Below are 15929 nucleotides of genomic sequence, written 5' to 3' on the forward strand. Positions count from 1 at the left end.
GCTTTTTTCAGGGTTCAGAGCCTGGACTGAAAATGGAGTGAAAAAGCAGCAGGGCTTCAGAATGCCTGGAGAAGTATTGATCAGTCAGCTGTGAAAGATTACAATGTTTGACTCCCTGTTTGCAGGAAATAAAGAAATTAGGGGTGGGTTAGAGTACACAGTGGGGTACATAATCATGAAAAATCATTCTTGCATCTGTTGTTTCATTTAATTATACACCAAAAATGCTAATCCTTCTCACAACCTGCTGTTTTATTTCTCATTAATTATAAATAAATGTGCAGTTGTTCAGTAAAACACGCTTCCAGCCTCCAAAGTAAAACGTTTTATGCCACTATATGGAGCATACAGTCTGGTAGTGGAAAAATAATCTGCATCTAGCTCCTCTTACTTTTAACAAAGTTACAAAAATGTATCTTTCAATGCTGGCATTGTCACTTCTTGTTTCGATCTTTGCTGGAACAATACAATACTTTTAGCAATCAAGCGTTTAGTGATATTAGCCTGTAGGGGTGCACATTAATCTGTGTGATGAAGTGTGGAGGCCTGATGTCTGACTCTACACCATCAACCCGATGAGCGTGAAAACCCTGTCGGCCTGAAGCTTTCACCATGACAGACAGCTCTACGGCAATTATGACAAAACGGCTACACAAAACGATTCAGCTTGTGGAAGTTGGAGACGGCCGCAGAAGTTTTGGACGTGTGCAAAGCAAGGGTGTCATGGGACAAAAAAATACAAAAGACAGAATAATAAATGTCTCCTTTTTTCCCCTCTGCTTTTGCACTGAGATTCACCCTGATAATCTAGAGTGTGTCCATTTTGATAATATAAAATAGTTTTGTTACATTGATTTTGATCATAAAAACAAGAACTGCTGCATTGGTCCTGCTTTAGGAGTTAGTACTTGAGCTCATTCCAGTTAAAAGTAAGAAAAAAACCCCAGAAGGATTTACTTCCTGGCTTGATATTAATACCAATTCAAGTTGAACTCAAAGTAGAACTGCTGCTTCTCCACATCAAAAGGAGTCAGTGTATCCCTCCTGGGGAATTTAATTTGAAATCCCCTGCTGTTTCAAATAGTTCATGATGTTCTCCATTTTAACAACAGCCTTTAACAGCCTTTGGAGGAGAATCAGACCCACAGCACCACAAAACCTCCGCCATGCTTAGTTATCAGTGGACATTAGGTGCTTTTTCACACTCAGCCTTTGTTTCAAGCCAGAACAAACTGGAGTAGATGTGGCAGAAAGGCTCAATCTAATTTCTTCTAACCTGAGAAAGAGGCTTCAGAAAGGTTCAAATTCCCATTTTTTCTCATATTGCTTCCAAAGTGTGACGATGCCTTTTTCTTGTGTCCATTTCTGTTTTTAAGCATAAACAAGAAGTTATGGCTTATTAATTAAATTACCTGACCACTTTAGAAATCACACATTAATAATGCAGTAGTTATATTTGATTTTTAGGAACTGAAAGGGCTGTAAATAACTGTCATTATTTACAGCCCTTAACATAAATAAATATTTATAAATATTTATTTATGTTAAATATTGTTCACTGAATAAAGGTACTCAAAATCATTTTTGGCTATTGTAGAAAAAGCTGGATTAATTTTTTGCTGTTTTGCACATTTTTATCAGACGTGCCAATAAATGATGAGGGTGCTGTATTCCTTAATCAATACTACTGAAAAATACAATTTCATTTCAGATCATTCCATCTATGTTTCTTCTTTGTTTACATTTGGCTCTTTAGGAGCAGATTGCAAAAGCATGGTCACCAAATGTGCCTCCCTGATGTTTGATAATGAGAGGTTTGGGCTCTTCATCACATTAGCCTATGAATATAATAGGCTGTTGTGGATAAATCGATAGCTGCTGGCTAGAAAATTCTAACTACCCAAGTGTAATTTTGATGGTAAATTCTCTGGTTTGAGAAAACAACCCCCTATAAAAAGCCTCAACAATCTTAAAGAGGACTGCTTCCATCTTATTGTCGTATATTATAGAGCTCTAGCAGGGAAACAGGAGTAAGAAACAAAAAGATCATTCTCGTGCTTTGTTGTCTCTCTCTCCGGGCTCCTTGGCTCCCTCTGTTATGCTCACTTGGGGCTGAACTGCTAAATCAATAAACCAATGCTACTTCTCAATAACTCAGCAGAGGCTTTTGCCTGGTGTGACAGTCTAGGTAACACGCAGCAGATTGCTATTTAAGGCCAGCTACTTTTAGGACCCCTTCATATTTTCAGCAAATACCTTTGGTTGGTTCCACCTCATAATGCTGTTATACTTTGAAGCCTGGGGTGAAAGAAATATATGAATCTCACTATAAAGTGTACTGCACACTTTAAAGTTGATGCAGGTTGTTGCCCTTATCTCTTACATACTTCTGAACTCTCCACACGCCAATGTAAAATTTGTTTATTCATTTTAGAAATAGACGAAAAACATTCAAGAGCAGTAGGACATTACCAACTATGACATATGAAATGCATCATGTATACATGAAAGAAGTCAGATTTTTCTGCAGTATTTAAAACATTTTTTCCCTTTACCCATCTTCTGCAACAACTTGAACAAGTCCTAATGAGTTTTTGTTCTCATCAGTTTGGTCATAAACTTTCTTTTGCTTGCTTTGTGCCTCGTCTCACTAATTCTTCAGCTGATTGCTACTTTTATGTTGGAAATCTTCACCCCAGAATGATGGTTTACAACAGCATCAAGTAAAGTTTGGAGTCTTTTCCCGTCAAGAGTTTTGTCACGTTCTGCACCAAAGTCCACATTATTCATCCCTCTACTCTTTTTAAACTTACTGAGAACATTGGTACTGAGCAGATTCATCAGCAACACTCCAGCCAACACCACAGCTGTTTGGGAATTTTGCAATCTCCAACAGAAAGCTGAAACAGTCCTAGACCCCAATTTGATCTTGAAAAGCACAGTTTACACCTCACAGGAAGTGTCAGAATTGTTGATATGTTTTGCATTATTCTTTTGGATAACTTTTCTAATGTTAAGCAGCAATAGCTGTGTTTCTATTAACTATAAAAATGTGCAAATTGGATTTATAAAAAATTTGCTTAATGGAAACATGCTAAAAAAACCTTTTTTTTTTTAAATACTTTTTGCACAAGAATGAGGACTTTATTTAGACCTTTATTTTATTTTAACACAAAACTGCAAAAAACACTTTTTTTGCATCACACAATCACGTAATCAAGAGTCGGATGTTACTATTGGTGCAAACGACGTAAGTTTCTGGGGGGGGTTTCAGGCAATGTGCAGCTTTCGCATAGTGCAGGGGTGCCCAAAGCCGGTCCTCGACGGCCGGCATCCTGCATGTTTTAGTTCTCTCCCTGGTAGTACCAACAACCTTTTCAGCATCTCAATGTTCTTCTCAGGCCTTTTAACGAGCCATCATTTGATCCAGGTGTGTTAAACCAGGGAGAGAACTAAAACATGCAGGATGCCGACCCTCAAGGACCGACTTTGGGCACCACTGGCATAGTGCATAAAAAGGTGTGTGTCATTCGAACGTGTTGAATCCACAGCTGTGCTGTAAAATCACTAACTACAATTTCCCCAAAACGCTGCATAAGTAGCCGCTCCGAGCTATCAGGCTTATCGCTCCGAGGCCTGAATAAGATGCAGATGTCTCTTCTGATGACTGATAGATGATGAGCACTAGAACCAAAGTCTAAATATAAATATATCTCTAAACTGATTAATTCTGTTACTGTGATAGTTTTTAACGACTATCATGTGAGCAAGCTTATACCTGTGTGATTTTAACTTAATTTCTTACTTAATGGACACAGCAAAATGAAATAGTGTTTCAACATCAGCAGGACATTGAGGAAGTTTTGTGCACATTTGTAGTGGAAATGCAGCCAGTGATGGAAATATTTTAACCACCATGTTGCTCTTCCTGCAGAGCTTCACCCTGGTTCTCTAAACTGGGCAGCACTTTGGTTCCTAGAATTTTCACTCAGGTTACAGAATCCTGGTGTAAACTGTCTGTCTTCAGGAAGAAGATTTTCCTTAGCATGCTTCCTATCACCAAGTTCGGATTCAGTTTCAATTAAATTCCACTTATTTAGATAACACCAATTTACAGCACATGTCATCTCAAAGCACTTTACAAAAAAAGTAATTTCAATCCAATCATCCTTGGGGTTGAAGTTGATTATCCACTTCTTTGGGACAATGCTAACTGCATCTCAAGAAAGCTCAATAAATAAGTGCAGTCCTACACCGAGAGTGTTTTCAGCAAGATTTCCACTCACCAGTAATATTTCTGTTGTCCTATAATGTAAAATTGAAGTTTTAATTTTACCACAGTGGGGAGTTTTTGATTATGAAAGGTCTGTTAAAGGTCATATCACAGCATCTCAATCAGATTTGAGCCCACATTATGTCATGTCAAAACATTACTGATAGTGCAAAATTAAGGTTTCTAAACCCTGCCTGAACTAAGCAAAAGAAGAGTGTGCAGCAGTATGATAGAAAATATGACCTCGGGCAGAGACGGGACAAGCATGTCTAAAATACTGATCTTTCCAACACTTTCATTATTAATAACACTGAAATATTTTGCAGGAGACAACCTCAAGAAGAGCACTGACTAGAGAAAGGCTACACACGGGTAAAACACAGAGTGCTATTGCCTGAGCTTTCTGGAACTATTTTTATCATTTTTATTCATGGACAGGATTTCAATGCACTTCCACATATGTTCAACCAGGGAGCAGCTGACATCACATGAAATTATCACCTTCAGGGATGTCCTTATTACCTTGAAGTCTTCAGAATTAAAATGAGGAAGAAGCACCGGAAGACTTTCCAAAAAAAAAAAAAAAAAGAGATAAATGTGTTTCCGTTTATAATGCTGTTCACAGATGTTCTTACAGAGATGGTGATTTGTATTCAAGCCACTGCTGAAGTTTCATCTTTGGAGCATTTGTTTCAATGAAAAATTACTCTGACACGGAATGTCTTTATTTCCTCCTTCTCTTGAAGTGCTTCTCCGAAGTTGGTGCCGTGCTTTTGACCCCAGGTCTTGTTATCCATCCTAACTTTAAGGCACACTGCCATTACTAAGTATTTGTCCTCTTACTAATGTCTTCTGCTATTGTCACACTTCATTTTTTACAATAGTTTGAAAAAATCTGAGAAACAGATGAATATCTGACTGAATTACATAGACTAAAAGATCTTAAAAAGCATTCCAACATGTCCCAATCTAAAGACATTCCAAAACAAAAGTTATTTCTAGGAATTGATCTTCCAATTAAAAAACAATAAGAGCCATTTTCTGCAAATGAAGAAAACATGGAACCTTGCTGAACCTTCCCAGCACTGGTCAGCCTACCAAAATTACTCCAGGAGTGCATCTACGATTCAAGCGGGAGATCACACAAGAATCAGAACAACAACCTTTGCCATAGAACAACGATCACAGTATGAAAAGGTTTTCACATCTGAATGCAAAAAACACAAGCAGATCTGAAGTAGGTTCATCTTGCTTCCAAACCGTCCATTCTGTATGAACTCAAACAATTCTGCAAAGAAGAGTACACTGAAATAGTGCTGCAAGAAAAACATCGCCAGTTACTGAAAACACTTGAATGCAGTAGCAAAAGTAGCCACAATTGATTTTAGGGGACAACACCATTTCACAAGTTGGTTTGAGAAGGTTTTTTTTTCCTTTAATAAATAAAATCCTGAATTGAAAATTGCACATTTTCAATTATTAAAATTTATTTGATGAAGTGAAACATTTCAGCTAACAAAACAACCAAAAACAGAAGAATCTGTTAAGGGTTCGGTTATGTTTTTCGTAGCTCTGTGTACAGAGGTAATTAAATGCTGTGTGAAAATAATACCGAACGTACCAGTATACCAGCAAAAAAGTGCTGGAATGTGATTTTATATTCTAATGGTGGCAGCAATAATAGCACAAGCCTTTGAGGACTGGCGTTTGGTCTTTTCATAGCAGCTGAGACGGACATTTTTCCATGTGTTATCTCTCACAACAGGAACGGGCTGTCTGCTGTGTGCCTTTGTGGTCTACAGTGAAATGTTGTATCAATAAAATGCCAAGATGGTAGAAAGTGGGTATGAATTATTGAAAGCCACCACGGTTCAGGCTAATCTCCACAGCGCAGTTAATTTGATGTTCTTGTTTTTCTGTTTTGGATTCAACCTGCAATGCACCATCTATTCCTGCAAATATCACAAACAGAGGAGCAGATCAGTGGGAAGCAAATGAATGATCCGCCGATGCTAATGTCCTCTGCCGGCCGAGGTCTTGCTCAATAAACCTGGAAATGAGACAAGCTTGAGAGAAATGCCGTGATCAAATATGAGCCTCGTCATTTCAAGCCCACACACCTGAAGCAGCGGTTGATAATGAGAGAGGAATCGGCAATGAGGTGGAGAAGCTGGAGGAGGAGGGGGTGAAACATGTACTCGGCCATTTAGGAGCTATGCAGGGCTTAAGGAATATGCTTTGTAACCTTTATCGGAGCTATGGAGTGGATATCAATAACTGAGACAAGCGCCTGATCTGTGGGAAACATTTTCTCAGCAGAGTGTGAGACACTGATCCAAGCTTTTATCTCCTCCCTTAAAACATCAAGTTTTGCCTTTAACAGCAGGTGGGTCCAGGATTGTGCCTTGATTAGGATGCAATCAACCAGGTCTGGATGCAACACATTGGTCATTGAAGTCAGGGGCTTGTTATCTCCTTGCCACATCAACATGAGGGAATTGAAGTCCCAAGGCTTTCTAATTATTTGTTTTCATTTGATTGTAATCGGTTTAAAACTACTGAGTGGATTACTCATCCGACAGCAGGCGGGTTGCAGAAAAAATATGGCAAGGTGAAATGACTCTACTGTGCTGCTGGGAACAAGACAGCCACAGATTAATATAATCATCTCCATTGTCATGATTTTTTTTTTTCTTTCACGAGGTTATAAGGCAACTAGAGAGAAATTAAAAAGATTTTTGTTGCTGAGATTTTCTGCAAGTGGAAAGAATAACCATCATGTGAAATAAAACTGTTCTTATAGAGTTCAACCAAATCTGGCATGAGGTGATTTACAAAGTTATACTTTTGATCGTTTAGAAAGAAATGCCGTGGAATAAAAATTATATACACATACAATGCATCAAGTTCAGTTCATTGTTGAAATTGGTTTAAGAAGTTTTCTTCAAAACCCAATAGATTGTATTAAGTCACTTGTAGATTTCATTCCTCATTGACAAATGATAGACAATCATTTGCATTGTGTTGTTGATTTTGAAGCAATTACCCATACTGAGCATGCATCTGGTGGCAGTGGAGAGGAAAATGCCACTTTAAGCTCAATATCTGGTGTTGCCTCTTGGAAGCTGGACGTAACATTGAGCTTCTTGTTTTGTTCTATAAATTCACAATTATGTGTGAAAAACTGTATTAGATGAGTACTGAAAGGTTTGAATGTTTCACCATTTTTTTTTTCAAAATTAGGTAATGCAGCAAGATTGACATCAGGCAAAGTAATAAATCTAAAATAGATCCTGCCAAAATGGAAAAGAATAAGGGTTTTGCAAAGGTGCAAAGTCCTGACTTCAACATTATTAAAATGTTGTGGTGATGCTTTGACAGAGCTGTGCATAAACAAATGATTAAACTGTGGGAGTGGAGTGGGCCAAAATGACTGAAACAATTTGTAGGAGTGACAAGGTCATTACTTCGAGTTAATGCGACTAAAAAGGGTTCATCTATAATCAGGAGTTATTCGGTTCTGCATATTTTTTTACACACTGATCGGCACTTTGGTTTAATTTTACTGATTAATAAATCTCTCATGTTGTTTTTTATCTTTATTTTAATATTCTAATAACATCCTACAAGATGACAAACATTTCTGTTACATCTTGTGTGAAATGTTGCAATAAGAAGCTGCCATTTAATTTTCTACTAAATATTTTGAAACATATTAATGCATAAATTCTGATGTATTGATTAAAGACCAGGATGTTAAGCTTGACCTGATCTCTTGGTAAAAAGGGATATTTCAAAGATATGTGACTATTTAAAAATGTTGCAATGAAATATTCAACATGAAAGTTTCATCTAAAATATTTTTACTATTGTTGGTGTCTGAATTAGGCAACCTTTTTGATGCTGTAAGATGAAACCAACAGGCTGATGCAAACAAAGACAAAAGTGTGTCCTCAACAGACTGTAGGGAGCTAAAAAGGCTTTGATGCATGAAAAATAACTGAGGTACGTTTGAGTTTCAACTTGCTTAAATTATATATCAGTTTCTTCCTAGGATACATAAATAGTTGGGGGGGTTTTCTTACAAAGCTTGGCAAAAATAGACCAGGGTGGTTATTTTCTATATATATATATATATATATATATACACTGCCTGGCCAAAAAAAAAGTCGCCACCTGGATTTAACTAAGCAAATAGGTACAAGCCTCCTATTGGATAAGTACTGCATAGGCGATTATCTTTCAGCTGGCAACAAGTTATTTAACCCCAGCTGATGCAATGAGTAACTCCTCATTTCTTAAACAACCATGGCAAAAGACACATCCTGTGGTCGTGGAAAAGACGTTAGTCTGTTTAAGAAGGGTCAAATCATTGGCATGCATCAAGCAGAGAAAACATCTAAGGAGATTGCAGAAACTACTAGAATTGGGTTAAGAACTGTCCAACACATCATTAAAAACTGGAAGGATGGTGGGGAATGTGAAGGAAAATGATTATTTTGGTCTTTAATGCAGTTAATCTTCCAACATGTGTTAATCACTCGTATTTGAAAAAACAGGCTTTGTGTGACCTTTCGAAAGAGGCCCGGAAGAGACAGGCAGACGCCTTCCACTGTCTGTTTAAGAGCATACAAAAGCTATAAAATTAGCATCTCCATGGAAACGGCAGCTGGAATGTGGGAGTCGGCGAGATTTATAGCAACGCTGGGGGGTTTTCCCTCCAGCGTGCTTGGACAAAAAACAGAACACCTTCGAAGCTGAGCTCTAAGGGGGGCTGTAATAGGTCGCTGATTGGTCAGACAACGGAGCGCCTCCTTTGCATATATTAAATAGGGAAACGCCTCTTTGGTTAAAATTTCAGGGCAGCACCGGAGAGTGGTTGAGAGGGTTTTTTTCCATCTTTTTCTCCACGTGGGCGCCTTTGTTTGTCTGTCTCTGTGTTTCGTGTTGTCTGTTTACCCTTGTCTGTATAAAATGTATATCTCTGTATCTCTGCAGCTTTGTTGTCGATTGCTTTTGTCTGAATTAAACTCTGTGATCTGTGACATCATTGTGCCTTGCCGTCTCCTTGCCAGCTGTGACGACATCCGCTCGCGACCCGGCTAACAGGAGGAGAGGAGAGCCATGCTTTTTCCAAAAGTTTAAGCTAACCTAATAACTTCCTCCTTAACAGGAACCATCGTCTTCCAGGAAGAAATGTGGTCGGAAAAAAATCCTGAATGATCGTGATCGGCGATTACTTAAACGTTTGGTCAAATCACATCGAAGAAAAACAACAGCAGAACTCAGGAGTATGTTTAATTGTGAACGCAAAAGCTTTTCCACACGCACAATGCGAAGGGAACTCAAGGGGTTGGGATTGAACAGCTGTGTAGCCGTAAGAAAACCTCTAATCAGTAAGGCTAACCAGAAAAAAAGGCTTCAGTTTGCTAGGGAGCATAAAGATTGGACTCTGGAGGAATGGAAGAGGGTCATGTGGTCTGATGAGTCCATATTTACCCTGTTCCAGAGTGATGGGCGCATCAGGGTAAGAAGAGAGGCAGGTGAAGTGATGCACCCATCATGCCTAGTGCCTACTGTACAAGCCTGTGGGGGCAGTGCTATGATCTGGGGTTGCTGCAGTTGGTCAGGTCTAGGTTCAGCAACATTGTGTGCCCAAAGAATGAGGTCAGCTGACTACCTGAATATACTGAATGACCAGGTTATTCCATCAATGGATTTTGTCTTCCCAAATGGAACGGGCATATTCCAAGATGACAATGCCAGGATTCATCGGGCTCACATTGTGAAAGAGTGGTTCAGGGAGCATGAGACATCTTTTTCACACATGGATTGGCCACCACAGAGTCCAGACCTTAACCCCATTGAGAATCTTTGGGATGTGTTGGAGAAGGCTTTGCGCAGTGGTCAGACTCTCCCATCAACAATACAAGATCTTGGTGAAAGATTAATGCAACACTGGATGGAAATAAATCTTGTGACACTGCAGAAGCTTATTGAAACAATGCCACAGCGAATGCGGGCTGTAATCAAAGCTAAAGGCGGTCCAACAAAATATTAGAGAGTGTGACCATTTTTTGGTGGTGACTTTTTTTTTGGCCAGGCAGTGTATATTTGACATTTGCATTACTTATATATATATAATAAATTATATATATATATACAAGTTATATACATCAAATTAGTCAATAACATGCCAGAAACCCAACATATCTGGTCATCAGCATCTGAACATGGTGAAGATGACTTGTTGAAGTTCAAACTGAGCATCAGAATTAGAAAGAAAGGGGATTTAAGTAACTTTTAACTTGGCATGTTGCTTGGTGAGAGCATCATAAACTGCTAATTTTTGGGGTGCATATTCAAAAACATCAGAGAATGTGTCAAAAGGGGGAAATATTCTGTGTGTGTCAGTTATAAAGACAAAACGCATTGAGATCAGAGGAGAATGGGCAGACTGCCTCTAGATGACAGGCTGAAGGGACTCAAATAGCTACTGGGTAGAATAAAAACGAGGTTTGATACGTTTGTGGCACACATCATTAGATATGATTTATTTTTTTACTTCGGTCAGCAGTAAACAAAGTCAATTTCTGAAAGTTATTAGATTTTATAATGTTCTAAAGATAACAAAAAGTGGAAAGTTGAAGACTGGAGATTTGGTTGGATTTATTTTCAATGAATAAAGTAGTATGAGCAGCCAGTGCCTGGCTAGACAGATCATTCAACAGTATAACCCTTTGAAAACATTCAATGTTAATGTATAGTAATCATAAGACAGTGTGCAATTTGAAAATTAAACATGTTTAAATAGCTTTTTTGTTGTTTTCTTTTAATTTCCACAAACTATTGTCCCAGCTGTATATGAATATAGCATTTGCAGCTCTAAGGAAAATCCACTGTCATTAAAGGAGTTTCATCTGACTAGCATTTATAAGATGAGTGGAATTTGGGCTAATTGGATAAAAAGAGTTTGACTTGGTGTCATCATTTTTTGAAGTTACACGATATAATGCTGAATTGCTTGTTTAGTTCCACACATAAACATCCTGTGTGTGTTCAGGTGAAAAACAAGTCTGTATTCGGTATATGGAAAATATAACATACAGCTATTATTTGTGAGTGTTTCCTAACAAAGGATTGAATGAGTTGATTTAACTGTGTAACTGTTTATATTGTGTGGCCTAAGTGTTCTCACCATGTATATGGTTATTTAATTCTTGGTTTTGCCACACAAAACACACACACACCTACACCCAACCAGCAGGGCATGTACTATTACACCTGACCATGTCCACAGTATAGCCAGAGTTATTTCCAGTGGGATAATACACCGTGTCACAAAGCTAAAATCATATCAAACAGTTTTCTTTTATAACAATGAGTTCACTCTACTCCACTGGCCTCCATAGACACCAGATTTCATAGAGAACCTTTGAGATGTAAGGAAAAAGAGATTCATATCATGGATGTGGAGCCCACAGTTTTGTCACTGTCGACAAAAATCTCTGAGAAATGTTTCCGATACCTTGTTGTATCTGTAAGAATAAACACAGCCCAGGATAAAGCCACCACAGAAATGGCAAAGTGTATCTAATAAAATGGCATGTGATTGTATTCACAAAATATCATTTTGGAAGTGTATTTCTTAGTACATTGATGAGCGTTTTTTAGGTTTTATACCACAATAACATTGATAGTGTTCGCAATTTTGCATTTTATTGCATCTTTTACGAGCTGAAGCCCAGCATATGGTGATGCTTAAAAAATCCTACAGGATTTGAACATGCTGCACAGTGCAAGCTCAAGATTATAAGATCTTGACTGTAACCCGTGACTTTTATGATGTAAGACTGTGTGATTTATTGCAGTAGTAGATTTAAGTCAGAAAGATCCATCACAGATATCAGGCTAATCATAATTAGAAAGCAAGTGCTGGTGTTAATCCTTTTATTGTGAAATTTGATGTCCAAAAAAAGGAGAGAGATAAGTGGGGGATGCTGTCAAGGTGGTCGTAGGCGGGAGAAGAAGAGCACAACACAAACAAAACACACAAAAGTGTCCCAAAACACTTATGGATCTGATTGACATTTAATGTTGATTTAATGTGGTGGTTCAGGTGAGAATTTAACCTGTCAATAAAGTGAACACCAAGTTTTTCAAACGACAACTATATTTAATGGCTTACTTAATAAATTTTCTTTTATAGACTTCATGTGACCAAAGAAGTACACTGAAACTCTTCAGAAAAAATCAAAAAAAGGAAGAAGAGATTTGTCTTGAAGCCCTACTGCCATCTTATATGGATCCTATTATTGGTGATACTATTATGGACAGAATATTAGGTTTTTTTGAACTTCTTAAGCCCTATCAAAAATGCAAGAATCGAGAAATTTGTTCTTTTACTCAAGATGCCAAGAACAAGTACAAACTTACTTCCAGCCATGACATTTCATACTTCATAAGAACTCAAGTGTAGAACTGGCAGATCCCTCCCAATGCACCACACAAGCAAAAAGGTTTTACCCAGGTGAAGGCAAAACTTATTTTGCTCACACCAGCCTGCATAGGCCTTCGCCAATATCCTCAGATTCCATTACTCCTTATGTCACAATTTTACTCATCAGTGGCTCTTTGCTTCATCTCTGCATTTAATCCACAAAGCAAATAACACCAAAGATGCAGGGGTGCAACATTTTGCTCACAAGCACCTCTAGATTTCCACAGATGATGTGCTGCAACCTCAATAACTCCTAAAATATCTTAAAAGAGAATTTACATTGGGATGGGACTTCTAAATGACTGTTTATAATCCAAAACTTGATTGTAAGAGATATCTGACTGATGAATGAAAGATAAAACTGTTTGTCTAAGTCAGTGTTGAACAAACTTTTGGAGTTTGGGCCAAAATTGCCTGGAAAAAAAGTCAAAGTATGTCTTCTTAAAAAAAAAAGAAAAAAATCTAGTTTACATTTTGTTTTGTCTCAAAAATGTTTTAATCTATTTCTGGCAGAAAAAAAGACCACAAAAAAATTCATTCAAGGGTCACAAAAGGCCCCCAGGCCACACATTGGACATCCTGGTCTACCCATAGTCTTTGAAATTCTATTTGAAAAGTCAGAATATTAAAAAGCTTCCCTACTGACTGTCATTTTGTCTGCTAGTGAATGAAAAACATAGCTTAGGTTCTAACAATAGTTTCTGTATGAGTTGCTAATGGGAATGTGTTGTTTTTTAGTAAATTTACTTAATTTATGGTTTTTAACCTCTGCATGTAAAGCTCTACATTGTGTTAAAACAGAATATTATGAATTAAACCATCTTGAACAATGGTTCTCTCCTATTGTGCTCTATAAGTGTTTTTGTTTTTCTTTCTCTTATGTCACAAGTACCACAACCTTTCAGAAGACAGTAGATATGAAATGCTAACTACACGCCACAATTAGTTATGTTTAGGAATCTGATGTTTTTCTTTTCTGCTCTAGGTTACCAGCATATGAACAGTTATGAATGCATTTCTTAGAAATTAATGCATAAAGTTTTTATTGGCCACACAGTTTAGATGCAACTATCAGCTTGCCAGGGCTTAAATAGATGCATAAACCTTGTATTGCAAATGTTTTGCAAGTGACAAGGCAGTCCTATAGTGGATGTGCCTGAGGGTCTGTCTGTGACTAATGTTTTAAGTTTGTAATTACAGTAAAGCTTTAGACTCCACAGCTGGAGGTCACAATCTCTTTAATTTTCAATTAAATAATTCATTTCAGTGGTGGTTTCTCCATACTATCGCCTGTGTCTTCTCTGCGGGATTCCTATGCTGTTGCACAGAAAATACATGCAAGACGACATCGTCTGCAACCCCCAGCCTAGACATCCTCCAACATTATGAGAAGCAGCTTGTCTTTAGCTTCCATGTGGCAGAAAGAATTTACATCAGTGGTCACATAACATGCAATGGCATTTAGTGTCCCCACAGCTCAGTGGTGGACGCCACTGGCTCTGTGATGTACGTTCAATGCCTCTGCTGAGGATGATGTGAGGTGACAGTGTATTTGGTCAGGATTGGTGTGACATGCACTCTGTGAGCAGGAAAGCATTCTTGAAGAAGCAGCCAGAAATAATATTTCCACTGTGGCATGCACCTGAGGATAAGGCTGAAAACTTTTCTTTTAGATAAACACGGCACATCAGATCAGCACTATAGGGCACACTACGTTTTGGTTTGAGAATAAATGTAAAAAGGGAAAGATTAGCAAACCATTACAGATTAGATCTATGAAAACAATCACAGACTGGGGCATAATTGTATTCTCTGACAAGCTTCTAAAACAACTGTTCTGCAGTAGTTATTTTCATGAGATCAAATGGAGATGAATCACTTTTCACGCTGCAAGGAAGTGTTTAACATCTAACTCATGCAATTTCCAAATCTCGACCTGATAAAAGCTCATGGAGGGATGCTTCTTCTAAGCCGAAAATACAATACTTTCAACATCTTTTGATAATATCTTATTGCATTTTATCTGCATGTGAGAAGGAAATTAAATTAAGTGTTTCTGTTAGAAGAAAACCCAACACGGTAAAATCAATCTTGTCTGGATTAGACAGGGAGTCAGAGCTCATCAGTGAAGAAGCCGATTCATAATTTATCTGAAGAGTTCAAAACATGTGCTTACACGCTTTAAATACATGTGTATATCAGCTCATGAGTAAGTTAGAAAACCCATTCAGGATGTTGAAATTTAGACACAGATGTCTTCTGTGTTGCACTAACTGCTACACTTGTGTCCATTTGTTATCTACTGGGGCACAAAACAGGAATTCATTTATCTCTTTTTTTTGTTTAGTGGTCGGAACAACATCAGCTGGAATCGACTCGGCTCAAGATGATCTATTAATCATACACATGCTTTCTCTCTGGAATAAATTGGGGAGTCAATATGAATTTGTGCACGCACCTATATTCCCTTCTGTTTCAATAGGTGGGTCACAAAACTTATTAAGGGTGTAGAAATTTCTTTGAGCATTCAGCTGAAACTGACAGAACAACCGCCTGTGACCCTACAAGGACCCTAGCCAAACTAGAAATCATTCGCAGTTAGTTTTTAGAAAGCACACAAGGAAGGCTGCTGCCTCTCACACAACATACAGTACATGAGGTCGGTTACTTACCTGCGTCTTTGTGATCAAAGCCCTGGTTGGTCAAGATGAAGATGAAATCCTGACAGGTCTCCTGATCCAACAGGGTGCTGTTGTGCAGGCAGAGGTCAACAATTAGGGTCACAGCTTTCTGACAGACCATGTCATACTCCTCCTGGTCAGAACTCATGCTCCCAGCTGCATCCTCAGACGCGTGTGCTCATCCGAGGGGACTAGCGCACACACCCCCACACAGACATCCAAACACAAAAGCACACACGCTGCAGCCCGGCATCAAGATAAATGCAACTTGTCTCCATCCACGGCTGATTCTTCTCCTTCATCTACGCTCTCTCTCATCAGCGTTTACACACAGATACACTCAAGTGTGCTTGTGCATGAGTGGGTTGTTTGTGCTATTCACCAGCAGTGCTTACACTGTTTGCAGACATGAATCACATTTGTCCCCAGGTGATGTAAGGATAGAATTATTGCATCATATCTTAATGAAGCAACT

The 15929-nt window shown here is 38.3% G+C and overlaps 1 protein-coding gene across 1 annotated transcript in view; it reads right to left on the reverse strand.

The window, feature by feature from the left end:
* syt6a (synaptotagmin VIa) overlaps window positions 1-15702 on the reverse strand; it is an 87557-nt gene extending 71855 nt beyond the window's left edge. Inside the window, exon 1 of the mRNA XM_032558310.1 lies at window positions 15446-15702. Coding sequence (XP_032414201.1) covers window positions 15446-15602 — 157 coding nt within the window. The 5' untranslated portion in view covers window positions 15603-15702. The remainder of the gene's footprint in view (window positions 1-15445) is intronic.
* Window positions 15703-15929: the final 227 nt, after the last annotated feature.

This window comes from Xiphophorus hellerii, chromosome 1, assembly GCF_003331165.1.
Source record: "Xiphophorus hellerii strain 12219 chromosome 1, Xiphophorus_hellerii-4.1, whole genome shotgun sequence".
Lineage (NCBI taxonomy): Eukaryota > Metazoa > Chordata > Actinopteri > Cyprinodontiformes > Poeciliidae > Xiphophorus > Xiphophorus hellerii.